Below are 26,263 nucleotides of genomic sequence, written 5' to 3' on the forward strand. Positions count from 1 at the left end.
CCTGGGGCCTTCACCTTGGGGGGAGGGTAGGAGCCTCGCTCCCCCTCTGCCGGAATGTTCGAGATCGACCGGGGCCTCTCCAGAAGCTTCGCCGGGTTCTCGGACTTCCTCTTACCCGAGCCAGAGCGTTGGCTCGTGGTTGATGGCGCCGGGGAGGATGCACCCTGCCTGGCAGCCAAGGAGCCCGACCGTTTGGCGCTCCCGGTGCCCGCGGACTCACGGTGCTTAGCCTTTTGTTGGGCCCCCGTCGCCGGGGCGCCCTCACAGGACTTAGAAGACAGCTCAGACTTCTTTTTCTTCTTCTCGCCTGACGGGCTCTTCCCTTCCAGCCAGTTGGCTAAACGGAGGTGGCGATCCTTCATGGTCCGCTCCGACATGGTTCCTGAACAGTTTCCCGGGCGTCGAGCTTCCTTTCTCCCGGGCCATGTCCGGGGTAGGCCTCGGAACTTCTGGAATCCTCCAAAAGCATAACTCAACGAAATCTTCACCCTTGAGGGGCGTACAAAACTCCGAAACGGATCCCCGTTGATCGGATGTAGAAACGGTGGAGCTTGAGGCTCTATTTAACCGAAAAATTAGAAAATTCTCCTGAAAAAAGCATGAAAACGCAGCAAAAGCTCGAGAGCTACAGCACGAGGACTCCCAACACTTGAACGTGCGGTAAAAATCTGAGGATGGCTGCCAGAGGCGGGGCTTAGGGAGAGGGCAGTCATTGGCTTGGGGCAGTATGACCCAGAGACCAGTGATTGGTTACTACTAAGAAAGACAGATCAGAAACGAAACTGATACTGATTTTTTTCTATACCGAGGATTCCCAGCCTGACGACGGGGAATATTCATGAGCATGTGAATCCATGCCAGAACCCATGCTGGAGAATTGTTTTTAGTTTTGTCGAGGAGGAGAGTGGAAATTTCACTGACAAAGGTCTGTGATACTGTTCGTGGAGCACTCCCTATTCGCAATCCTGGAAAGATCAAAAAGCACACTCACAACACAAAGAGCCACAGCGTATGAAATAATTCTGTCCAGTGCAAACATACACATAGTGAGATGCAAGACGGTGAACCCTGAAAGATTCATTACAGAACCATGCACAGTGGACGACATGCAAGCGCACGACTGTGCAACATAAGGGTGAGGAAGGGGAAACCACCATGGTAAGTGAGAATGCACTGAATGAAGGAGAGGTATTTTTCATAGACGGGTCAGCATCAATAAATTCAGAGACAGGAGAAAAACACGTGGGGATAGCTGTTGTAAGGTTAGAAGAAAGTGAGTATCAAGTGCTAATACAACAGCGCCTACCTGCCCACTACTCAGCACAAGCAGCATAACTAATAGCACTAATTGAAGCATTGCATGCAGCAAAGGGGTGTGCGGTTACAATTTACACAGATGCAGCGTATATGACTACTACAGTGCACAGGGGATTGGCAAGGTGGGGACAGAGAGGGTTCCATAGGGCCAATGGGTCACCTGTACAACACGCAGAGCTTCTAAAAGAACTAATAGAGGCATTAAAAGACCCCACCGTGGTAGCTATAGTGAAGTGCCAGGCCCATACGAACAATACAGATGTCATCTCTTTGGGAAACGCGGCAGCGGGCGCTGCTGCCAAGGAAGCTTCTTACTTAATAAAAGAGAGAACAGGTGAGTACCTGATACAAAAACATGTAGAACAGGATCTCCCAGATGGTTATAATGCTATGCCTGTGTCGCAAATATTGGAGCTACAAGACGGGGCATCAAAAGAGGAAAAGGAATTGTGGGAAAAAAGGGGGTGTAGTCAGTCAGCAACAGACCTCCTATGACGTCAGCTCAGCACAGGTAAGTTAGTGATGCCAATCAAACTATTAGAAATAGCTTTTCAACAACTACACTTTCCAGCACACAATGCAAAACACCACATCGCCACAGAAATACAGGAGAATTGGTTTGTCCCAGGTTTACAGGAGCAACTTTCAAAAATGGCAATGGAATGTACAACGTGCCAAATATAGAATTCAGGAATGACATTAAGAACACTACTGGGAACAATACCAAAACCAACAGGCCCCTTCAGAGAGCTGCATATTGATTATGCAGATAGGGGAGAGAGGTGCAATGGATCACGTTTCAGGATAGTAGTAGTTTGTCCATTTTCGAGGTGGGTCGAGGCAGGGCCATGTGCACATCCGGATGGCAAATGTGCTGCAAAGAGTTTGGTGAGGGAGGTATTCCCACGCTGGGGAATTTGCGACATAATTCGCTCCGATAATGGCACACATTTTGTCAATGATCTCTTCAAGGAAGTAACAGCTTTGTTAGGAATCAAACACAAATTATGCTTGATTCATCAACCGCAAAGTAATGGCGTAGTTGAGAAGATCAATGGCCTCCTGAAAGGGAGGTTGTGGAAATTGCGTTTCTCACTTAAGAAGAACTGGGTGCACTGTTTGCCCTTGGCCTTGTTGGAGCTGAGAAATCAGCCCAGCAAGGACCACCATCTGTCACCACACAAAATTGTAACAGGAAGGCGCATGCACACAACACACTCCCCACTCTGCAGACATTCAGACGCCACTATACTAGGTGAAGAGTTCAATGAATCCTTGACGAAACTCACCAAAACGGCTCGCGCCCCCCCCATTCACACACGAGGAAGGCAATGAAGCAATAAAAATCACAGAAGAGAACCCAACAGGTCAGCTAATGGCAGGAGAGATGGTGTATGTAAGGAGTTTCGTGTGTAGGTGGAATGCCCCAAGATTTCATGGCCCATACGAGGTAGTGTATGATAAAAAATAAATAATAATTAGGCTTTTATATAGCGCTACAAACCCTCAGGTATCTGAGCGCTGCTTATTATTACCCACGGTGTGTGGTGCTCATTTATCGACCTCGGAAGGATGAAAGGCTGAGTTTGGCCCCGCCGGGATTCGAACCTGCGTTAACAGGCTCTGCACGGGTGTCAAAGCGGGCGCTCTACTCGCTGTGCCACTTGACCGACGACAGTGAAGGTGAAGGGCCTGAGATATTTGATACATTTAACAGACGTGTGAAAAGACTAGGATAATGTCACACAGAGGAAGGACGAAGGGGTACAAAACACAGAAGTGTCACAATAGATGAAGAGAAGAGATGTAACTGCATTCTATCATTAAATAGTGGTATACATTGAAAAGAAATAAACTGAATAAAATGACTGTATAGCAAGGAAAATGTATATAATTTTGAAAATGTGACATGAAGCTCTCTAAGGAAAATAACCAATAATTATTTGAGGATGCTTAATGCACTTCTGTTTTAATGTATAGGAGAAACCATGGCAACGAAAGGGCAGCCTGCACGGGATAATGTTAGGGCAGATAGAAATGGCAACGAGAATTTTGATTTGCGTAGATATTCGTATGAGTGTGGTCTGTTTGTGTGCGCAATTATATTCTTTACAATGATGTTTGGACTACTCTTCGATTGGGCCATTACATTCATCTCTATCGAGATGAAGGGGGGGGGGAATGGAACCAACATGGGGAATGGAACAAGGATGGTTAAAGAAGGGTCCTATTTAATTTGGGATGGCTTTCAGCTCATATTGGGTTATGACATTCACCCTGATCGTGCACTGCACCCAAATTACACCAGCAATAGGCTGACCCCACGCCCGACTTCCTCGTACAACGCCTCTGAATATAGTATCTATGGTTTAAATGATCGTAACCCTTCTGTTTTATCATGGTTATATGACACCACCGCCACCCTGCCCACACCAACAATCACTCCACTCATAGAACATGAATCTCCCACAAGTAGAAAGGAAGAAAGTGCAGAGATTACTGAAAGATTTCTGGCCCTATATGAGTGGGAAAGGGGGGAGGGGGCAAACTGGGCACAACAATGCAAGCAGCAAGAAATGCAAAAAGCTACCTCAAAAGCAACCGAAGGAGGAGGGAGGAGAAAATATAATGAGTATTCTGGCCTGGGGCTAGACACAATAGAAGACCCTAGACATCCACATCAGTCAAATAAATGGTATGTGGATATGAGCTCCACCGCAAAGCAAACAACAAATGAGAGTGGTTATGTATTTTCCTTGATCCCCATGCCTCAGGCACACCAAAGGTATTACTGCCTCAAGAATTGCCTCTTGCAGTGCCCAGTGTCTCCTTCACCTCACCCTATCTAGAACTAAGAACACCTTCCAGGCACACACAGTATCTTTTGAAATGCTGCAAAACGAGAAAACGCTCAAAAGCCAAAAGGAGTGATATGTTTAAAAGAGCCGTTTTTAGTGATTAAAGAAACATTGTTTTTAGAAAATAAGTGGAAAGAGGAAGTAATAACATGCAAAACAGAAGCACTAAGAGGATTGAAAGAAGAAAAACTGCAATGGATCGAGAAAACCTGCACACCAGTTTGGACGAAGCATAGCACAAAGCTAACCTGGGTAACAGCCATAGAAAAACCATTCAAATTACAAAAAGAAAAAAAAAAAAAAAAAAAAAAAAAAAAAAAAAAAAAAAAAAAATCGCATACGAACTATGCTTCCATGGCGAGGAGAAAAACATGGGCACGAATAAGAACTGCAATCGAACGCTCATTATCCCAGACATGTAGAAAAGGACAGCAGCCCTTATGGACACTTACTGGGTCTGCGGTAAACAGGCATGCTTGCACCTCCCACAATCGTGGAGGGGCACATGTTTGGCGACGCTGCACTCTGCCCTGATGGTGATCCCGGAGAGTCACATCGACGGAGAAGGACTACACGCTGCCAGTCACCCATATAAGTCACAACCGACGGAAGAACCACCAATGTAAGTCCTGTCCGCAGACAACGCGCAAGGTGCGACATCAAGGAAGCGCAGATCATCTAACTACATATCCAAGGCCTCCACAGAACTGTTAGCACAAATTCCTGACAAGTACCGGTTATTCAGCTCCGCTGAAACATTCATTGCCTCCCTCGTCCCGAGTATCCAGGCACGAGCCAATGCAAAATGGCTGCAAATAACGCGCTGGCAGCCAACGACACTGAAGAAGGGTTTAACATCATCAAGGTGGAGCTAAGGGCTCTAGGGCTAATGACAATGCAGAACAGGTATGTTCTAGACCTGTTAACGGCGATGGATGGAGGTGTTTGCCGAAAAATCGGGAGCGCGTGCTGCACATTCGTGCCTTCTGCAGACGCAGACAACGGAACACTATCACACGTTATCGCGGCGGTGCACAATTTGGGGGAGCAGATGAAGAAAGAGGGTGGAGTGGACCGGGGGTCTTGGTTCAACAACATTTTCTTCCTGGGTACCATCCTGGCTAGGATTGACTGTCAAAATGCTGGTAGCCATCATCATATTTTTTACACCTGATTTTTTGTGTGTGCCAGCTAGGTCTTCGGTGCTGCGCAAACGCAGTCCCTAATGGTGCAATGATGGTGACAATGGATAATGCTAGAGGAACAGCACAAATTATGCAGGAGGCACAAGTACAAACAGGTGAGGATCCTGAACCCAAATATAGAATGGTGCCATTATACTATGCCGGAGATTTAGTGGACAGGTTATACCACACAACAATAAAAGGGCCTCTGGAACGAGAATGGTATAAAGAGGTATGGGTAGATCTGGAGGGGGATAGGGGATGTATATACATGACCTGCACACTGGACAAATATGCTAGGAGGGGGGAAAGTCTCCGAGGGGTGTGTAGAGCCTGGATGCCAATAAAAGGGACACCCGCATGGGATGAAGCAGTTGCTAATGAAAAAGAACGTCAGAGGTTGGGGCGAGTTACAGTATTCGTTACTTAAGTAACGAAAGGGGAGAAATGTATGGGAGGACAGGTCTTTAGGACCCCCCCACATAGCCCACCTGCGTGAGACTCATGACTCGTCGGCAGCCCCCATGCACCTGGGCCCGGGAGGCAGGGTGGCTGCGCATCGACACGTGAGGCTGCACGGCCCACAGTGTAGCATAATATAGACACCATTTTAGAACATACCAAGACTCCATTTTGAGCACACTGAACCCAGGCCCCAGTAGAACAGCCTGCGTACAAACGCTGCAGCTCGGCCCCAATTTGACCACGCACAGAGTCCTGCACTTCCCCCCAACCCCCCCATGGCAGATCCGCTGAAAGCCTGTTCTCACAAGCAACTAGAAACGAACAAGTAACAGAACAAACACTATAATTTACCTTCCGCAGTACATCATTGCTCTAGAAGTGACCGGACTTGTATTTGGAGTCTGGAAAATAACAAAAACCATCCCTATCAAGCATACTCGTCCCCGCGCCTAACCTCTGGACGGGCGATATATGGTGTCCATGACCCCATGCCCAGTGCCCCCAGATGAAGTGTTAACCATACATAATAACCCCTCGAGTCTCTCAGTCCTATTCATGCTGCTAAAGAATGTGTGGTAAATAATGTTAAACGTATAACACAAATTACTCATATTAAAGCGAAGTGACCCGCTCACCCCCGAGATACCTTCATGTTCCGAGGCCCAGTGTATGACTACTCGAATATCCACTTTGTACCAACCAATGTTTGCTGCTATTGTAAAAAGGGTAATTGAAAAGCAATATATAAAATGCCTGTGTATGATGTGACGAAATAGGTCGTATTGCATGTAAGCCACATAGGGCACCGAGTCAGTTTGTACTGTAAACAAAATGTTAAGATTAACATGTTGCTTTCTTGCTCCCAAGTATATAACCCAACCTAATACTACCTTGCGTTTGTTATAAATCCGCCTTTCTCATGATTTAGAAGTATTAGACCGACTAGCGTTATGTACTGTATGTGCTAATGAAAACCTCCATTGTTATGAACCTAGTAATGTAAGCATATGTAAACGGCAGAAATGTGTAATTTCCCTAATGCCCCCAGCTTTAACATTTGTCCCCTCCAATGGTATATTGTGCAGCCTAGTGAATAGAGAATCGCTTGGAGTTACAAGGCCATCTCCCCCTCCTGCCGGTAAGGCTCGCTGGTGTTCGAGCAGCACAGCCTCACCTCCCCACATTCCTGCTGGACCCGCTTCAAGTATTTACCTCCCCCATGTCAGAGGCCGCCATGGCCAGGCCAAGTGAATTATGAGCTACCTGGTCCTAAATCCCACCGGCTTTGAGGTGCCAGCTACATGCCCCCGAAATTCCAGTACTCCCCAAATTCAAAAGACCACAAAGGCACTTATCCGTCCTTGTGCAAACATCCCCCAGAGCCATCATTTACTACATCAACCAGAACAAAATGATGAAGGTAGCCTGACCCATGCCCCCCGATAAAGACACTTGGACCCATGAGACTGGACCCATTGTTAATGACAACTTTACAGTGATGTATGGAAACATCCACGTATTGCATGCTGCTTTCCTGTGTCCCCACCCAGGTATTAGATTGATGTGTTAGACGTTTTACATAACAACCTGGTGTAGAGGAGTGTGATGAATGGGTATAGAAGGCCACAAGGGCAAGTTTCCAGAACCACAGTGGTGAATCTCCGTTGACAGCCAGTGCCCTGGAGCTCCACCCCAACAAGCCCAGATGACCCAAACACATTGTGATGCCACCACTTGGATCCTCGCCAATCATGGAGCACAGAGCCTATGGACTACATAGTAGCTAGATGTCGCCATCATTCCCAAAGACAATGTGGCCCCTATATCTTAGCTCATGCATGTGTATTTTTAATATAACTGTCTTTGCTATTGTCAGACAGAGCGCTCTCAGAGTTTGCAGAGTCCTTTGCATGCCCTATATTGATTTAGATAAAAAACCTTTTAACTTCACCCGCACTTGGTCGTGGTCTCATTCCCTCCTGGGGTGTGTCCTTTATTGCGTCTCATTGGGGGGGTGGGGGAGGTGGAGGCTTACTGCCTTATTAGGGGACGCTTACTTTCACACATCAGGAATAGATGAGTGGACAGAGACTCACCATCTTTAAAGTGGGGACTCAGAACCCCAACCAGGTCTTATTCATTCAATTTGCAATTGTTACTGTACCTGCACATCTTCATCTCTCCATCTCCGACCCAAAATCTAAATCCCAAGTAGTCACCAGTTGGTTACTCGGCATTTAAGAAAACAAATAAGTATTTCAGAGCTGCCTATTGCATTTCCATGATGGCCGCTTGTTCAATGGGTGAAAAACAACACTTGTTCGTTGAACTGCAGATTTAAACTAATCCTATAACAGCAAGCTGTATGAAAGTCTACGAATCACTAACATCAGGATCATATATTGCAGATTCTTTTGGAATGTTCCTCTGCAAGAGTTTACAGAGATCTTATATTCTGCTTTGTCTAGCGTTCACTGTTAACCAGTCCTGGCTTTCAAGCTTGCATGTTTCGCATTCTGGTACTTGTAGGCCAACATTTATACAAAGGAAAATAATAGAAGGACTTTCCAGAATAAAGAAACAAAATAGAAGAGAAAACCTGTTCTAATACCAATCAACTAAATGTATCCAAAAGGGCAGGGCAGAACCCCTTAACAGAGGTGTACCTGCCCATGTCAATGTATTTAAATGGGCTTAAAGTGCCTTTATCAGGCTTATGTTCTATGGCATGACTGTGTAGTTTTGTGCATTCCATATGCTAATTAGTCAGCCATTTATTCTTTAGGACGTGCCCTGCGATTATGATTTTAGATGTAGCCTTATCGTATTACAGCAGGCATCTGTTCCTGCCCAAGAAGTGTGGTGTTCTGTAAGCTTAGGGCTTCCTGCTCAGCTGCAGCATTAAGAGGCAGGGAGCTAGCAGGTAAGAAAGACTTTGCTGTATTGTACTTAGGTCACAAGTACCAGTTACTTTTCGGGTTACATGGAATCGGGAGCACATCCTCCAGCCATACTCAGGCTTACGAGCTCAGGTCGTAACTGGCAATTTCAGAACACTCATGCATCATCACCCATTCAGCATTCACTGAGGCGTCATTCGTTTAGTCAACTACATTCTCACAGCATGCAATCATGACCATCAGGACACCAGCACTAGAAGACCGCAGTCATGCACTTGACCCGCAACAAGACAAAAACCACATTCCCTTTATATTCTTTAACACTAGAAGACACAACAAAGCGCTTGCTGGACACCAAGCACAGCCATGAGAAAATAGGTCCCCTCTATCAGGCACTTTATTGGATCCCAGCGTGCGACCTACTGCTGCATGATTTTGTTTTGTTCCCAACATTTTTCTATAGTTTTAACTTGATGCAGCAATTAGATGTTGTACCTTTTACTCTCTTATGAAGGAGAAAACAAAGTTTTACTCTCCTTAAATTGCAATTACTCTGCAATTATAAAAATCGAAAGTAAAATACTTACACCTAAAAATCTTATCTGGAGCACTGGATAAAGGAAAAAACAGTTTCACTTTCACTTACAAACTATTTCTCCTCTAAGCCAATCACTGCACTCTGGGTCATACTGCCCCCAGCCAATGACTGCCCTATCCCTAAACCCCTCCTCTGGCAGCCATCTTCAGATTTGGTAAGCGCGTAAAGTGGCAGGAGGACCAAGAAGAGCCACATAAGGATAGGATCCATGCCAGACCCATGCTGGAGAACAATAGTTACAGGTAAGTAACTTGTTCCTTCTCCAGAATGGGGTCTGGCATGGATTCACATGCTCATGAATAAAGAATACATAGCAGTAAAACATTAGACAACCATGGGAGGTGGCAAGACTCCGAAGAAGCAATTACTCTCATCTCCGGAACAGGCTCACCATCAAGTGGACAGGTTGTGTAGCACTGTTTGGACAACCCTGGACTCCTCTCTGGAATCCCTGTCGAAGCAGTAGAATCTCATGAAAGTGTGCATGGACCTCCACGTAGCAGCCATGCAGATATCAAGCAGGTGCACACCAGACAGGAATGCCGTCATCGCAGCGATCAATCTGGTGTAATGGATTCTCGGACTGCCGGGCAGTAGGCAGTTCGCCAACCGATGACTGTGCGTGATGCAGCCTGAGTGCCACCTTGAGATGAAGCCTTCGACAAGGCCTTCCTGCGTTTCACAGGACCAAAGTTTATGAACAGTTGAGATGTCTTCCGAAAATTTGTGCCTGCCACATAGAACTTCAGAGCACAAGCAACGTCCACCGAATGCAATGTCCTTTCAGCCAGTGACAAAGGTTTTGGAAAGAACACAGGAAACACCAAAGGTTTGTCGAGGTGATATTCCGACGGAACCTTTGGCATGAAGGAGGAGTTTGTCTGTAGCACCCCCCTCGACTTGTGAAAAGTCAGATATGGCTGTTTGCAGGATAGGGCCTGGATCTCACCCACCCCCCGGCAGAGGTGATGGGCATGAGGAAAGCTGTTTTCCATGAGCGGAAAGAGAGGGGCCTGATGCATAAGCTCGAAGGGGGCCCCCCCATGAGCCTGGTCAGCACCACGTTGAGTTCCCACCCCAGTGCAGGAGCCTTAACCGGCAGGAAAGACAAAAATAGCCGCCAGATGCCCCTTAGTAGAGGCGGTGCGCCAGCCGCACCTTGACCAAGGACAACAACAAGTATGGAAGAATCTGTGGGCCGTGACCCTCAGAGGGTTGATCTTCTGCAACCGGCACCCCAAAGCAAAACACTTCCATTTGTGCCCATAGCACTTAAGAATTGATGACGCTCTGGCTGTGGCAAGGACCTCCCTGCAGTCCGCCTGCAACTTGTATCCTCCAAACTCTAGGGCTGCAGGAGCCAAGCCCTCAGGTTCAGCGATCCTGGGTTATGATGCAGGATTGTGCCTCCTTCACTGGTGAACAGATCCGCGATCACCGGCCGCTTGACCAGAGGCGACGCCGACAGGTTGAGAAGGTCCGGGCACCAAATTTGCCTCGGCCATTCCAGGGTGACTAATCATCCTGCATCTGCACTGTTGGAGTCGATTGATGACTCACAGCAGGAGAGGCAAGGGGGGGCTTGGGGGAGTGGAACAGGCCTTCCCATGGGAAGGAGAATGCGTCCCCCATGCTCCTCGGCTGGCGGAACCTGCAGGCAAATTTCTGGGATTCAGCTATCGCTGCTGTCGCAAACAGTTCAAACTGGGGCCTGCCCCACTTGAAGAAGGTGCGGTCTACCTGATACTGCCAAAGCTCAAACTCATGGCAGGAGCGCAACTCCCTGCTGAGGGAGTCAGCAATTGTGATCTCGACTCCCGCCAGGTGAAAGGGGATGAGGAACATCTCTTGGTCAACGGCTCAGTGCCACAAGTTCTGCGCCTCTCTGGAGAGCACTGGGGATCGGGTGCCCCCCTGCTTCCTGATGTAGAACATTGTGGTGGTGTTGTTTGTGAAGATCCTCAACACTCTGCCCAGAACACTGCCCGTAGCTCCAGGAAATTGATGTGGAGATCCTTTTCCTCCGGGGAAGCATCAGTGGTGACCATCTCCTGGTATGGGGAGGTTTTGAAACCTGTGCCCGGGGCGATGTTGGCACGTACGCCCCACCACCTTACCACCTGATGTAACTCCTCGTCGAGCGGGATCTTGTCTGTGAAGCTTCCGGACACTTGCATCCATCGAGCATCTAAGAACTCTTGAAGAGGCTGCATTCGTAACCTGCAGAGCCGGATATGGTAGATGCAAGACTACATCATGCCGAGCAGCGACTTCATGGTCAGCACCGTGGCGGTCTTCACTGACATCAGCCGTTACACCTTCCCCCGCACAGCCGCTACCCTCTCCTCCGAGGACGATGCTTGGCAGGAGACCGTGTTGAGCCTGGCTCCCAGGAACAGTGTGTTCTGCGATGGTGTCAAGCAGGACTTTGCATAATTGACGGAGAACCCCAGATCTCTCAGCAGCTGGACAGTCCTCTCTGTGCGTTAGATGGATACCTCCCTTGACTGGGCCCGGATAAGCCGTACACGCGTGTATCCCTCGTAGACGTAGATGGGCTGCCACCGGTGCCAGGCACTTCGTAAACACCCTGGGCGCTGACTTTAGGCCAAAAGGGAGGGCCTTCAATTGGTAGGGTCTTCCCTGCACTACGAAGCATAGGAACTTCCGATGCTTCCTGTGAATGGGGACGTGGAAGTATGCGTCCTCCAGATCCAGCAACATCAAGAAGTCTCCTTCCTCCAGTTGGCCGAGCACTTGCTGCAACTTGACCATCCTGAATTTTTGGGACTTTAGGTACTTGAGACGCCGCAGGTCTAGAATGGGCCTCCGCTCCCCAGTCTTCTTTTTGACCAAGTAGTATCTGGACTAGACTCCAGAGCCCCGGCGTCATCTTGGAACTAGTACTATCACCCCCTTTCTTATCATGGCCCATACATCCTGCAGCGGCTGAGGGATGTGCTGCTCCTGCCGGGTCACTGGAGGGATACATGGACACTTTTGCTGAAACTCTAGGGTATTTGTTTATTTGTTGATTATTTGATAATGCGCTCCAAACCCAGGGGTAGCCGAGCGCAGCAGGTGCAAGATTACTTAAGCTTATGTTACATACAGAGGATACAAACAATTGATGCAATACAGGTCATGTTACCATATTTATAGTACAAATATACAAAAGTACAAGATAAGGGTACCTCGCAACCCACAGAGGGCAGTGAGATGGTCTGTAGTCCAGATTTCTGAAGTATCAAGGTAATTGTAAAGCATTTCTGATGATTGTATCTGCTTAGATTCACATGCTGTGCATATGGTCCGACATTCAGTGGTAACCGCGGAGTATTGTATCTTGTCTTTGGGGGACCGAAAGGGGACGTCGGCATAGGCGTGTCTGAAACACTATCCCCATCGTGACGTGTGTAGTACCCAAAATCCCTCACGCGCCGTGGTCCCTCCGATTGTATTTTTTCTGCCATGAGGGAGCCCAAGGCTATAGTAGGTGAGTACATGAAGAGAGAAAGTAGTAAGAAGTCTATGTTCCTTCCACCCCGAGCGGGGAGGCAGGGAGGGCGCATGTGAATCTAAGCAGATACAATCATCAGAAATGCTTTTACGGCAAGTAATGCAGGTCTTCTGATGCTTGTTAATCTGCTTAGAATCACATGCTGTGCATAGACTAGCGAGCAGTACCCGGAGTCAGAGTTGGAGGTGGGTTGTGAGAAGGAACAGTAGAAAAAAGATGTCTTAGTACTGCTTGTCCCACCTGAGAATCAGACCTAGAATGAGTGTCTAGGCAATAGTTTTTTGTAAAGGTGTGTACAGAACTCCAGGTTGCCGCTTTGCAAATGGACTCTAGGGGAACGTTTGCAATGAATGCTATGGAAGCCCCAGTGCTTCGAGTAGAATGTGCTCTAGGCTTGAAAGGCAGTTCTCTCTTTGCAAGAGTGTAACATAGTGTGATGCATTTGACAATCCACCTTGATATTGCTGATTTAGGGACAGGGTCCCCTTCTCTACCAGCTGCCACTGAAACAACAAATTGTTTAGTTTTCCTCAGTGGTTTAGTTCTATCCATGTAGAACATGACTTCCCTGCGCACATCTAGTGTGTGAAGGCTTCTTTCGGCCATGTTAGTAGGTCTCTGGAAGAACGTGGGTAGTTCGATTGACTGGTTCGCATGGAACTTCGAAATAAATTTATTGCCAAACCTGGGATGAGTGCGCAGAACTACTTTATCTTTGTGGACTGTAACAAAGGGGTCCAAGACCGAGAGGGCCTGTAGTTCGCCAACTCTTCTGATAGAAGTGATAGCTGCTAGAAAGGCTGTCTTGTAAGTCCGGTCTTTCAGACTAGCTTTATGCATAGGCTCAAAAGGGGGTCCCATGAGCCTAGTTAAAACCACATTTAGATCCCACCCAGGGGCAGGGTGAGTGATGGGGGATACATTCTTTTAACCCCTTCCACAAAGGCTTTAATCACAGGTATTTTCCACCACGACACCTGCTGTGACGTGGTGTAGGCTGACAACGCCGCTAGGTGAACCTTTAAGGAATTGAAGACCAACCCAGAGTCCAACAGATGGGTTAGATATAACACAATGTGTGAAGGCGAACAATTGGTGGGATTGACGCCTTTGGAACTGCACCAAATGGCAAAACGTTTTCATTTGCTGGCATAGCAATAACGTGTGTTGGGCTTTCTTGCCTCCCTCAGTATGTCCATGCATCTTTGAGGGAGTTGCAGATGTCCAAACTCTATGACTTCAGGAGCCAGGCTGCTAAGTTCAGAGTTTGGCGGCATGGGTGCAGAGTCTCCCCCCTGTCCTGAGACAACATGTTGTACGGGCAGGGCAGCTTGACTGGTGGGGAGAGGCACATTTCCATCAGGTGCGCGAACCAGGGTTGGCAGGCCCACATAGGAGCCACCAGAATCATGGTGACTGGTTCCTGGTGCATCTTGTGCACTATCTTGTTCAGAAGGGGAGTCGGGGGGGGGGGGGGTGGAGCGTAAACAAATTTCCCTGACCAAGTTATCCAGAGGCCGTTCCCTTTGGATCAGTTCTGGGGGTACCTGGAGGCGTAATCTGGGCATTGGGCGTTCTCCTGAGTAGCGAACAAGTCGATCTCTGGAAACCCCCATTCAGCGAAGACGTTGGATACAATGTCTTCGTGCACACGCCATTTGTATTCTTCTGGCAGAGGAAAATCTCTGCTGAGTACGTCTGCCAGAAGATTGAGTTCCCCTGGAACATGTTGGGATATCAGGAACATCTTGTGTTTGAGAGCCCATATCCAGATGTTTTGGGACAGCTTGGTTAGCCCTGGAGAGTGTGTGCCCCCCTGCTTGTTCAGATAATACATTGCTGTTGTGCTGTCGGTTAGGACCAGCACTGTCTTCCCTTGCAGTTGCTCCTGAAAGGCCTTCAATGCTTTGAACACTGCTAGTAGCTCCAGTAGGTTTATATGGTTGGACGCTACCTGAGGGAACCACACTCCGTGCGCTGTCGGTTGAAGAAGGTGAGCCCCCCACCCTGTGAGAGTTGCATCTGTCGTGAGAGTGGCTTCCACTGCAGGAGTGGTGAAGGTTTTCCCCTTCAAGAGGTTCTGTCTCGACCACCACTGCAGAGGGAGAACGAGGGCTGGCGAGACAACTAACAGATCTTCCCATTGTCCGCTGGCCTGACACCACTGGCTATTGAGCCACTCCTGCATGGGATGCATGCGCAGCCGCGCGTGGCGACCAAGTATATGCATGACGCCATCATCCCTAGCAAACGCATAGCTTTGCGTACCGTCACCTTCCGACTGGCTACATACTGAGGAACTTGAGAGCATGTTCTGAACCCTCTCGCTGGAAGGGAAGACTAGACCATCTTCCGTGCGAATTAGAGCCCCCAGGAACTGTTTTACTTGGCTGATGTCTAAGCTGGATTTCTTTTCGTTGATAGAAAGTCCCAGGCTGAACAGTAGGTCTACTGTCTTTTGGGTGTTCGAAAAACAAACGTCGACCGAGTCCCCCGTGATGAGCCAATCGTCGAGGTAAGGGTGAACTGGAACTGAAAGTCTGCGCAGGTGTGCTGCTGCCACTGCCAGGACCTTGGTAAACACCCGTGGCGCCGAGGCTATGCCGAAGGGGAGTACCTTGAACTGGTAGTGTTTGTCCTGAATCACGAACCTTAGGAATTTTCTGTGCGCTGGCAGCATTGAAATATGAAAGTATGCATCTTTCATATCCAATGTTGTCATGAAGTCCTCTTGTTTTAGCAATGGGATCACCTCTTGAAGTGTTACCATGTAAAACTTCTGGGGCTTTATGAACTTGTCCGCTGGGCGCAGGTCTAGAACAGGACGCACGGTGAGATCCTTTTTGGGTAAAAGGAAGTATATTGCATAAATACCCTGGTTTACCTGAAGAATCGGGACTGCTTCTATGGCGTCCTTTCCCAGCAGCGCCTCCACCTCTTGGACCAGGATCTGCAGATGTTCCGGTGAAAGGCATCGATGTTTCGGCGGTCTGAACTGTGGGTGTCGTTCGAATTCCACGCAATAACCGTGGGCGACCGTCTTTAATACCCAGTGGTCTGAAGTTATCCCCTCCCATGCCTTGAGGAAAGATGTTAATCGCCCCCGACCGGGGAGACATGGGAGGGGACCTGAAATTGGTCGTCATTTCTGACCCGAGGTTGATGCACCTCTGGAATTGGAGCCTCTGCCTCAATTTTTTCCGCGCTTCTGACCCCTCTGGGGGTTAGTAAGTGGGGCTTACAGCCGGTTGACTTGCGTTGAAGTTGCCTGTGCCGAAATTATTTTGAGCGGCACAGGCTTGTCCTCGAAAGGACCGCCGAGAATTGCTGCCCCTCTGAAGAGGGTTTTTGGGAAATTTGGTGCAGCGACTTAATAGTCTCATGCTCCTTCTTGGCTGTCTCCAACGCATCGTCTACCGCCTTCCCGAAGAGGTTGGCCTCTTCTATGGGTTCATTGATGATGGATGCCTGGGTCTCAGGCCTGAACCATGACGTGCGCAGCCACGCGCATCTCTTTAGGAGAGCACCCTGTGCGAGAGACCTGCCTGCTGTCTCTGCAGAGTCCAGGGTATTCTTTACAACATTTTGACTGGCAAGTTTACCCTCTGAGAAAATGGCGAGAAGCTTGGCTCCGGTTGGTTCCGGAACCTCCTGGAGGCCTTCCTGGAGTAGGTTCAATTGGGCGTCGACATAGCTTGCCAGTAACGTTGTGTTATTGGCAATCCGGACGGTATAAGCAGCCGCTGACGTGACCCGTTTAACTAAGGCATACAACCTTTTGGACTCCTTGTCCGGGGGCGACTCTCCCGTGGCAAGGGGAACCCCTGCTCTCTTGCAAGTGTTGGTCACCAACAGCGAGTCTGGGATTGCGTGCCCTTTGATGTAAAGCGGGTCGGTGGGGGAGAGCTGAAGAGTTTTTCGACCCTTGGGTTCACAGCCTTCGTCTGAACGGGTGTGAGTGAAGAAGGGGCGAGCCGTCTCTTTACAGAGCTCAAGAGAGGGATAGACTGGCTAGCCGGAGGCTTGTCGTCATTAATAATGTTTTCCGCGAAATCCTGTTCAGTCAATGCCTCAATCGTGGCAATTTTAAAGAATTCCGCCGCTTTTTTTTTTCAACGTGTTGTTGAAAGCCATTTGATCATCCACCGGGGGAGCCTGCCTAACCAATGTGGATGGGGGAAGAGTCGAGGCAAACTATGTCAGAATTGTGATCGTCCTGCTGGGTGTCCTCCCAGTTGTCCGTTGCGCCTTGACATGTCTTTCTGGACATCTTCTTGATAATCAACATAGTGTTGATCATCTAGGTGTTGGGCAACTTGTGTATGAGGGTTAGGGTCTACCCGAGCTTTTTTCGGCAGAGGTTGATCAGAAGCACCGAAAACCTGCTGCAGCCGATCCATATACCCCTCAAATTGCTCCGTGGTCCACTTGGATGACCCAAATGGGCCCAGCTGAGCAGGAACCGGGTCCTCAGAGGATCTCCTCAGGGTGCTTGAGAGGGGTACCTGGCTCTCTTCGTAAGAGTCCTCAGGATCGTCTTCCAAAACTGTGGAAAACCTTTCGGCGGATTGGCCCATAACTGTGGGCGAAACCGGTACTAGGCCCACCGCCGTAGAAATCCTGTTGATGCTCTTACTGAAAGTTACCGAATCTTCGGGGGACAACGCCTCTGATGATGGCTTCCCGGGTAGAGGCCTAGTTAGAGGCCTACTCGTAGTTTTTGGGCCTGCACGGGCCTTGGAAACCTTGAAAGTCGTTGAAGTTTCTTGTTCAGAAACTTCGGCGTGTGTAGTTTGGGGAGTAGCGCCTTTGTTAAGTTTATTAAGCCCAGTCGACATGCGCTGCTGCGGATGCGGGGAAGGCTTCGGATCAGATCGATCCGATGGCGCTTGCGCCTTCTTTCACGTCGTCGAGGAGGGCGCTTGGGTTGTGCGTTGTGTGGAGCGATTGTATGCCCCTGTCACCGGGTGTGGTCCCTGTAGCAAGACCGGAGTCGAGCCTGGAAGGGTCAGGGACGGGCGTGGCGGCTCTAGAATAGTCCGGCTCAAGGTCTACAACGTCCGCGTTGGACGTTTGGTCATCCGATGTACCCCCGTCACTCTCGGCTGGTGTCGCGGCAGGGGAGGGAGGCTCCCCGCGTGACATACCGTATGCGGCCCACCGCTTCAACCGGCGCTCCTTAAGGGATTAGGTTTAGGAATTTATACGCGAACACTGCTTTAGTGCTCTAGGGGGAGACAAGCGTACACAAAGTGTGCTCGTCTTTCCATGGATATCTGACCCTACACGATATCTGACCCTGCACAGAGGGCAGAATCTAAATGGAGTCCTTTCCATAGCAGAAGGGAAGGGTGACCCGACCAAAAAGGAAAGAAGTGGAAAAGAGGAAAGACATCTGTTAGGCAGAAACCTGTGCAGTTCCCTCTGGATCCGCTTTAGAGGATCAAAACGAAATGTGTCCAAGGTCACACGGTTGCAGTGCACAAAAGTCTTGTAATGGTTCAAAAAGAAGTTGGACCAAAGAAAGGGACCAGTTAGAGGGTCAAGGCGGCCAGCCCAGTCCAGAAGGTTAAGGGGTTATTATTACCTTGTAGCAATCTTTAGAAAGGGAGGCCTGGCGGACACGGTACCTTAAAGTGGCGAGAACACTCCAGCGGGGGCCGTTGTTCCTGGCAGCGGATTCAAGTCGGTGCTTCGTCCGAGGGAAGAGAGGATCTCGTCGTGGAGGAAGACAGGAGTCCGTTGCACTGCCAGAGAAGAAACCAGCCGCGGAGTTTCTCAGGTACAAGGAGCGGTCCGTTGATTCGCGGTTCAGTGGTGAGTGGCTATCCGGCTGCCGGGGTGCTTGGCACGGGCAGTTCGACCACAAACCAGTCTGGGGTGCGAAGAAAGAAGGTAAACTGGTTGTGCCCACCAGTCAGGGGAAGAAGCCTCTCCAGCCGGGAGATGATCTGTCGTCGGGAAGTGGTGAGTCGGTTCGCAGGGCTCCACCGGTGGTGTCGTTGTGGTAGGTCGGCTCAGCTTCTCCCTTGTCGGATTCTCAGGTCCTGTGGCGACTTCTGAAGTTCCAGTCCCCAAAGCCCTGCTTTTATGCAGCATACCCCCATTCACTCAGCCTAGCTGTCAATCAAACATGCTAAGTGGTGAGCCGGCCGGCCCACCACTTGGGCCAATCACACAAGAGTGTGACTTGAGTTACCAAGGTAACTCAGTCCAGCGTGCCTAAACCTCCTCCCCCACCCCCTGTGGTACCCAGACAGAGTGGCACCACTTTTGGAGGCTTCTGTGGAGAAGCCCGCCAAATAGTGGAACAAAGGGCTCGACTTGGGTTGGAGTCACAGAAGAGAACACAAACGCCATTTTAGAATCGAGTCCGGGCAAAAAATACCAACCGGCGAATTAATATTAAATAAACCGGCGGTATGTTCGAGGCTATGAGAATTAAATAATTAAAGTTGGTAGCCTCGAATAATGGGAAAATCCCATAGAGATATATTTGCGGTCGAATATAAAAAGTAGTATCCACTGCCACCAGCCAAAACTCGATCAGGGGGGACGGAGACGTGCCCCCTCGACTAACAGACTCCGGGGCAATCGAATTGCCCCGACCAGTATGTCCACAATATGATGGTTTGTACTGGTTTCTGTTCATAATTTGGGCCTAGTAAAGCCAATGGTGACTTTACATGCCCTGGGAGACAGTAGTCAGTCCCAGGGTATGGAGTCTATGGTGGGGTGTCACTATGACACCCCTGTGTCACTGCACGGAGGGTGCTGTGTAACACACATGGTAAAAACACATGAGACCCTATGGAGTAAAGGACCCCATAGCCCATAAAACACATTAACAGTCATAAATCATGTCCAAGAGTGGGAGAAAAAGAGTCTCACTCTTGGCAGGAGAAAAGAAAACTCCAGAAATCCAGTAAAGCTGCTGGGGGACTCACTAGGTTAGGAAATTCATCCTAAACAGAGAATTCTCCCTAACAACATCATAGCAGTATGGCAAACCCCGAGCTCACTTTCCCTACTGTGTAGGCCGGCCAGAAGGCCCGACCACGCGGAGGTCCGAACGCCGGATCTTCGGTGCCGGAATCCACAGCCGTAGACGGTTCCCCCGTAGTCTTCGTCGAAGATGTTCTTGATAGACAAAGTGACTTAACCGGGATTAAACCGACAATTCGGTAAGATAAACAATGTCTCATGAAGAGCTCTGCTATAGGGCGACCAGTTATCTGGGCGGAAAAAAACAATCTGAGGGACCTCGGCGCGTGAGGGATTTTGGGTACTACACACGTCACGATAGGGATAGTGTTTCAGACACGCCTATGCCGACATCCCCTTTCGGTCCCCCAAAAGACAAGATGCAATACTCTGCGGTTACCACTGGATGTCGGACCATATGCACAGCATGCAATTCTCAGCAGATTAACAAGCATCAGAAGCAGGTGTCCGGTCAAAAATAAAAGATCGAATGACCATTTGATCGAATCAAAATGGTCGAAAAAAAAAGGGCAAATATTTTTATTTATTTATATATTTTTTTTTTGGTTGCTTAAAAAATATTTTTAATAAAAAAAAAAAAAAGGGGGTGGGGGAACCCCCCCATAAAATAAAAAATAAAAATGTTGACCTTTTTTTTCCCGACCATTTTACTTCGATCAAATGGTCATTCGACCATTTGGTTTTCGACCATTTGACCTACAACCTCAGAAGCAGTGATCCAGGGCCTAGTGCAAGGGTTCAGTTTGTTAGTTGTCGTTGGACCAGATCCAACTTTTCACCTTACATCTAAATCTGGAGTAGGGTAGATTAGCTCTCAATGCAATAGGAAGTGCATTCTAGGCTTGGGCAGCTCTATGTCTGTGGGCCAGAGCATCCAGCACCCATCTGTCTGTGGAGATATTCTTCCACTTGCCGACTAATCCCGCATGGGTGGGGGCAGACATCAAGGCCGGTTCAGTCCTGCTTCGGCGCCTGCGTTCTGCCTTGGGGGCAAAAACGGTGCCGACTACCTCCACCAAAAGCCTTGGAACAGCCTCTGTATGCCTCCTGGGGCTGATGGTACAATGAGAAGCCTCCACCAAAACACTTTGTCGTTCTGCCAGACTTTCTGCCTGAGGCACGAAAGGACCAGCAGTGCTGTTGGAGTGCCCAGTGCACTGGCTGTATCCGTATCAGTCTTGGTGGAAATCGGTGGCCTTCAGAGACGGTCGATGCTGCAGAGTAGATGCCCCTTCTCCCCATGGCATCCAACTTCTTCCCCTCGCTGTTCCGGAGGGACTGAGGACGATGTGTTAGACAATCTCTTCCTCGCAGCCGCCAACATCACAGAGTACTCCCACGGTTGCAACCGTAGGCCCTTGGGTGCGGACTCCGGCACCCGGTACTTATTCTCTAGCCCATCTCGGTTGGCCAGATTCTTCAATAGGGCCAGGCCTTCCTCCCAAATGTCGTCCAGAAGGGGAACCGCCATGATGGTCTTCCTTTTGGCCTTGCGCCCCTGGTAAATGAAGCCTTCCTTTTTCGTCTCCTCGGGTGTCAGCTGGAAGAGTTGGGACGCTCTGGCGACCATGGCATGAAACAACCCCACCTCATCTGGTTTGGATGCCCTTAGCTGCGGTTATCCCCCCCGCCAAGACGATTTTGGCGTCCGTCATCGCCGTGTCCATCCCAGTTTCCCTCGGGTGGGAGGGCACGTGGCGCGGATGTGGAGGCTGATGGAGGCGTTGGATGGAGTTTCCTCTTTTTCGCGGGAGGCTGACCCAGGGCCACCATGGCCAGGGCTACCGGTGGGGCCGGAGCCTGCTGCATCCTTTTCTGGATTTTCAACACCAATGTGTGTAGGGTCGAAAGGATGCCCCGTGACACATCTCTTGGCCGAGTTGGAGTGGTAGGCCCACTAGGCCCCACTCCGTCATTGGTGTTCCCGCCGTCCTGGATCGTGTGCATGGACTCCTGGTCCAAGGAAAAAACTCCTTGCCCCCATCTCCCCCCTTTTTTGCATGCGGAGGGGTCTGAACTGGGCTCAGCAACAGCATCCTCTTTTCTGGTGTCTTTTCCACACCCCGAGCCGAGGCCTCCTGCCTCGGGGATAGGGATACCCTGGGCGCAGTCTGGGCTACCTTCACAGTTCCTTTGGCCTTTGTGAGAGCGGCCGCCACCATCTCGATTGTTGGTGATTGTTATTGCACTGCCCGGGCTTTCTTGGGCAGGCTGGCAGCCTTTTCTTCCAACCTCAGCTTCTCAGGCCTCTCCCGCAGCTTAGCCAGGTTGGGGGACTTCCTTTTCCAAGGAGGAGCAGGGTCGACGGCTGGATATGGAGGCAGATGGTGAGGATGATCGCACCCCGCCCATCGCGGGACCCGCTTGCGCGGCGATCCTGAAGGAAAGAAACTCAGTGCTTAGCCTTATCTTGGGCCCCACAGATGGAGCGCCCTCAAAGGACTTAGAAGCCGACTCCTCGGACTGGACGGTCCTGGGTGAGACATGACCCTGCTCTGGGCATGGGGCAGAGGCCTTGGCACTTAGCCACGCCGCCAGTCTACTGTGACAATCCTTCATCGTTCTCTTAGAAAACCACAGGCAGATTTCGCAACCTCCTTCTTTGTGGTCTGGGTGAAGACAGAGGCACTGAAGGCGTTTGTCCTCCACAAACATATTCCGCAGTCCACATCTGGAGCAGAGCTTGAAAAGGGAGCTTCCCTCTTTCTTCTCTTCCAACATGGTGGGGAGCACAGAGTAGGCCTGATGCCCTTGTGGAAACTTCAACGAAACTTGACAATCCGTGCCCTTGAGGGGTGCTGAAATTCACTGACAAACGGATTCCCGCTTGTCGGTTGATGAGAAAGAGCAAACAGGCCTGTTTCACAAAAATAGGACTTTTTCTCGAAAAAAAAGCACAAATAAAAACATAGAATAGCTCACGGAGCAAAACTCAAGGACTCCCAACATTGGAACGTGCAGTAAAATTCCGAAGATGGCTGCCAGAGGGTGGGAGGGCTTAGGAAGTGGGTAGTCATTGGCTGGGGGGCAGTATGACCTAGAGTTCAGTTATTGGTTTAGAGGAGAAATACTGTTTTTAAGTGAAAGTGAAACTGTTTTTTCTTTTACCAAGGATTTCCGGCCTGACGGCAGGGAATATTCATGAGCATGTGAATCCATGCCAGACCGCATGCAGGAGAAAACAGAAATGCCAGGGTAAACTATGTATGGAAAAGCTTTTTTGATGGCGGCAATGTTGCAATTAACTAGAGCGGTTTGAAATAAATACAGACAAACTGTGACAAGGCCAGTACCCTGGCCTTGCCAGATGAAGAGGGGCCTGCCGTAAAGCAATCCAGAGTTGGTCCTGAACCAGAGGGGGGCCAGATAATTTTATTATACTGCTGCTGCTAAAAGCAGCACGCCTCCGTGTTATATGGTTGCGCTATATAAATAAAATAGTTGAGAAGACACCAACTCCTGCCCCCTCCCATGTGCCAATATGTATCTGTGTAGTACACCTATGCATCATGCCATGCCTCTGCAACAAAATATTTGCCAGCCTGTTCATTTCTATTGTAAAGCAGACCAGCAGGTGAGAAGACAGTTAGCAAAACGGCAGAAAACAATGCCCTGTAGTGCCACACTCTGCGGCTCTTCTGGGGCTTTGGTAGAGGGCAGTCATTGGCTAGGGGCAGTATAACCCAGAGCTCAGTGATTGGTTGTTAGGAGAAAGCCAGTTCAGAAATGAAAATGAAACTGATTTTTTCTTTGAGGATTCCCAGCCTGACTATGGGGAATATTCATGAGCATGTGAATCCATGCTCATGAATATGCCACACATGGACCACAACCGATTCAGAGGGGCCCAAAATTCCAGCGAAAACCCTTATGCTGCCAACCCATCACTTCACCCGAGCCCAGAAGGCAGTGAAAACTGCTAAAACAAAAAGATGAGCCGCGGTAGAGGAAGCAACACAGAGCTCATCTGTACAGCTAGTAACTCACTGCACCTGGCCGTAGACACCCAAGACCAGCAGGAACTAAAATGGCAAGGTCTTAACATAGAGGAGAACTTTATTTACCTTAAGGGTGCGTGATCACTAGCCCCCAACATAAATTAGGACAGAACACTTAATGAGTCAACATTGATTCACTGCAGCAAACCCACATGAAGGAGGTGAGGAGGGCTTAGCCCCCTACTTATGACTTTTCCCTACACACACCTCCCAAGCAGGTATAGAACTGCCAGATTAGTTAGGGAAAGCAGCCAATAGCAGGAAGGAAGGGAGTATTAACAAAAGAAATGGAAGGGAAACCAAGTTTGCGTGAGATCACAGTAGATGGAGGACCAAGAGACGAGTAGGAGGAAGGAAGCAGCAGTGGGGTATGGAGACATTTATTGGAGAAGGTGAGGTATTGGCGGAGTGAATGTAAGGGTACTCTAGAGTAAGTGTACATGGTTGTGTGGCATGCTTATAGATTGTGGTGTGTAAGTGTAGTGAATTGTAGAGGATGAAAGGAGTGTGTTTGAATAGCGGCACAGTAGAGGGATCAGTGGCGCAGTGACAGGAGGAAGTAGCTCCACGGAGGAAGGGAGGAGTAGGGTTGGGGGGTGTAATCTACTAGTGGAAAGAGGAACAACATCAAAGGGTGAGGCGCATTCTAGGAGGCGTGAAACATCGAAGGGACAGAAGGTTGTTCGGAGGAGTGAGGCAGAAGAAGAAGGGTTGAGAAAAGAGAAGGGGAAGGGGAGAGTCAAAGGGAGAGAAAGAAGTGGGCATAAATCCAACAGGGTGATTGTAAGGCACAACTTCCATTCCCATTAGATCAATAACAGGACAGAGTAGGGACAGCTAGGAAATCCAAAAGGAGAGTTTAGATAGCCGGCATTTAGAACATCTCAAGAACAAGCCAAATGCTAGACAGTAGGGGTTATCATTCGGTAGCACCAAATTTATGTTACGGACGTCTAGTTTAGGAAGAAGGGTCAAAATAAGATGAGAAAGGGACGGCCCTAGGCCCACAAAGAAATACATTAATCATCACTGCAACTTGGAGGGATTACTGTGCCATCTTTGTCACCAACTGAACGTACCTTTTGAATCAGGACCTAATTTGAATCCATGCCTTTTTAAATGAGCCAAAACTGCTTCTTTGTTTTCTTCTTTTCCCCAAAAGCTGAGTTGAACAGGCATGGTGAAAGCATTATTTGCTCCATAAGGGACAACACTATGAAAAATAAAATCATAAAATTCATGAACAAGAGAAATGTTTTATGCAGCAAACTGTAATTTCAAATAGCTATTTTAATATACAATAACAAAATGTAATTTTAATGTGTTCAAACTCCATTTTGAGGTTTGCCTCGATTGTTAGTTGATTTTAAACAATATTACAAAAGTACATTCAATTTCCATTAAAAAGTTACACAAATATCAATTTCCATATATAAATAATGAATGCCATGCTTTAAATTTTTTTTTTAAAAAGTCAATGCATTGTACAAACTAGTCTGCAGTTTGAACCATATGCTACGGCAAATATCAAGGATATCAGATTACCAAGGAACATTCCAATCCAAAAATAAAAAAGGTTTGAATTTTTTCTTTACCTATACATATCAAGAAGATTTGTAATCTTAAATTCTCTGTGCTGGCACAGCCAATGGCTAAATGGCCAAGTTTCGAATATATACGGGATCCTGTAATGTGACATCACTACACCAACGTGATACAACTCTTTCGTACGTTTCAATCAAATGGATTGAAGAAAAAAAAAAAAACAAATCGCATAAACCATCGGCAAGAGACTAGCATGTGCCCCTCAAAATGGCGCCAATGGTTTACACACATCTTTCACAATTTAAAAAAACAGAAAGGAGCTTTCTGTTGAAAAGTGTATACACACACAATCTCTTGATATTATTTCATGCAACTAATACTGGTGGCCGCACTCCATGGAGCTATGATCCTGCACACAGGTGAAGTGACATGACATGCAGCTGAACTTGATGGTGCACTGTCGGCACTGAGAGATCCTATCCTGAGTAGGAGCCAGGGGGAAATCATCTGTAGAGGAGGACTCTGCAACACCCTGGCAGTAGCAATGGCTGCATTGTGTGATTAATGGTGCAGTGGGGATCATCTGGGCTCTGCACATATTAAATACGGTATAAAACAAAAGCATTATACAAGAATGCCGGTCTAATGCTTATGGGCACGTTTACTTGCACATGATAGTAAGGGGGTTAAAGCAGTGTGTCAGCAGTCAACATTTTTTTTGTTCCCCAATATATAATGTATGTAATCCTGCAACAGGCATAGTTTAGATGTCTTATATGTGCAATTGTTTTGCAAAACATCTCTCACTACATTGTGTCTATTAATGAAGTGTCGAGGTATATATGAGGATGAATGTTTCAGGTTGATAGTTTG

General features: G+C 48.5%; 1 protein-coding gene across 3 annotated transcripts in view; it reads right to left on the minus strand.

Annotated features, from left to right (window-relative positions):
• HLTF (helicase like transcription factor) overlaps nucleotides 1–26,263 on the minus strand; it is a 1,760,895-nt gene that overhangs the window by 1,611,169 nt on the left and 123,463 nt on the right. For all 3 annotated transcript variants that reach the window (XM_069618321.1, XM_069618322.1, XM_069618323.1), the window contains exon 4: nucleotides 24,925–25,058. In XM_069618321.1, coding sequence (XP_069474422.1) covers nucleotides 24,925–25,058 — 134 coding nt within the window. The remainder of the gene's footprint in view (nucleotides 1–24,924; nucleotides 25,059–26,263) is intronic.

This window comes from Ambystoma mexicanum, chromosome 10 (assembly GCF_040938575.1).
Source record: "Ambystoma mexicanum isolate Mex_15411 chromosome 10, UKY_AmexF1_1, whole genome shotgun sequence".
NCBI classification, from domain to species: Eukaryota; Metazoa; Chordata; class Amphibia; order Caudata; family Ambystomatidae; genus Ambystoma; species Ambystoma mexicanum.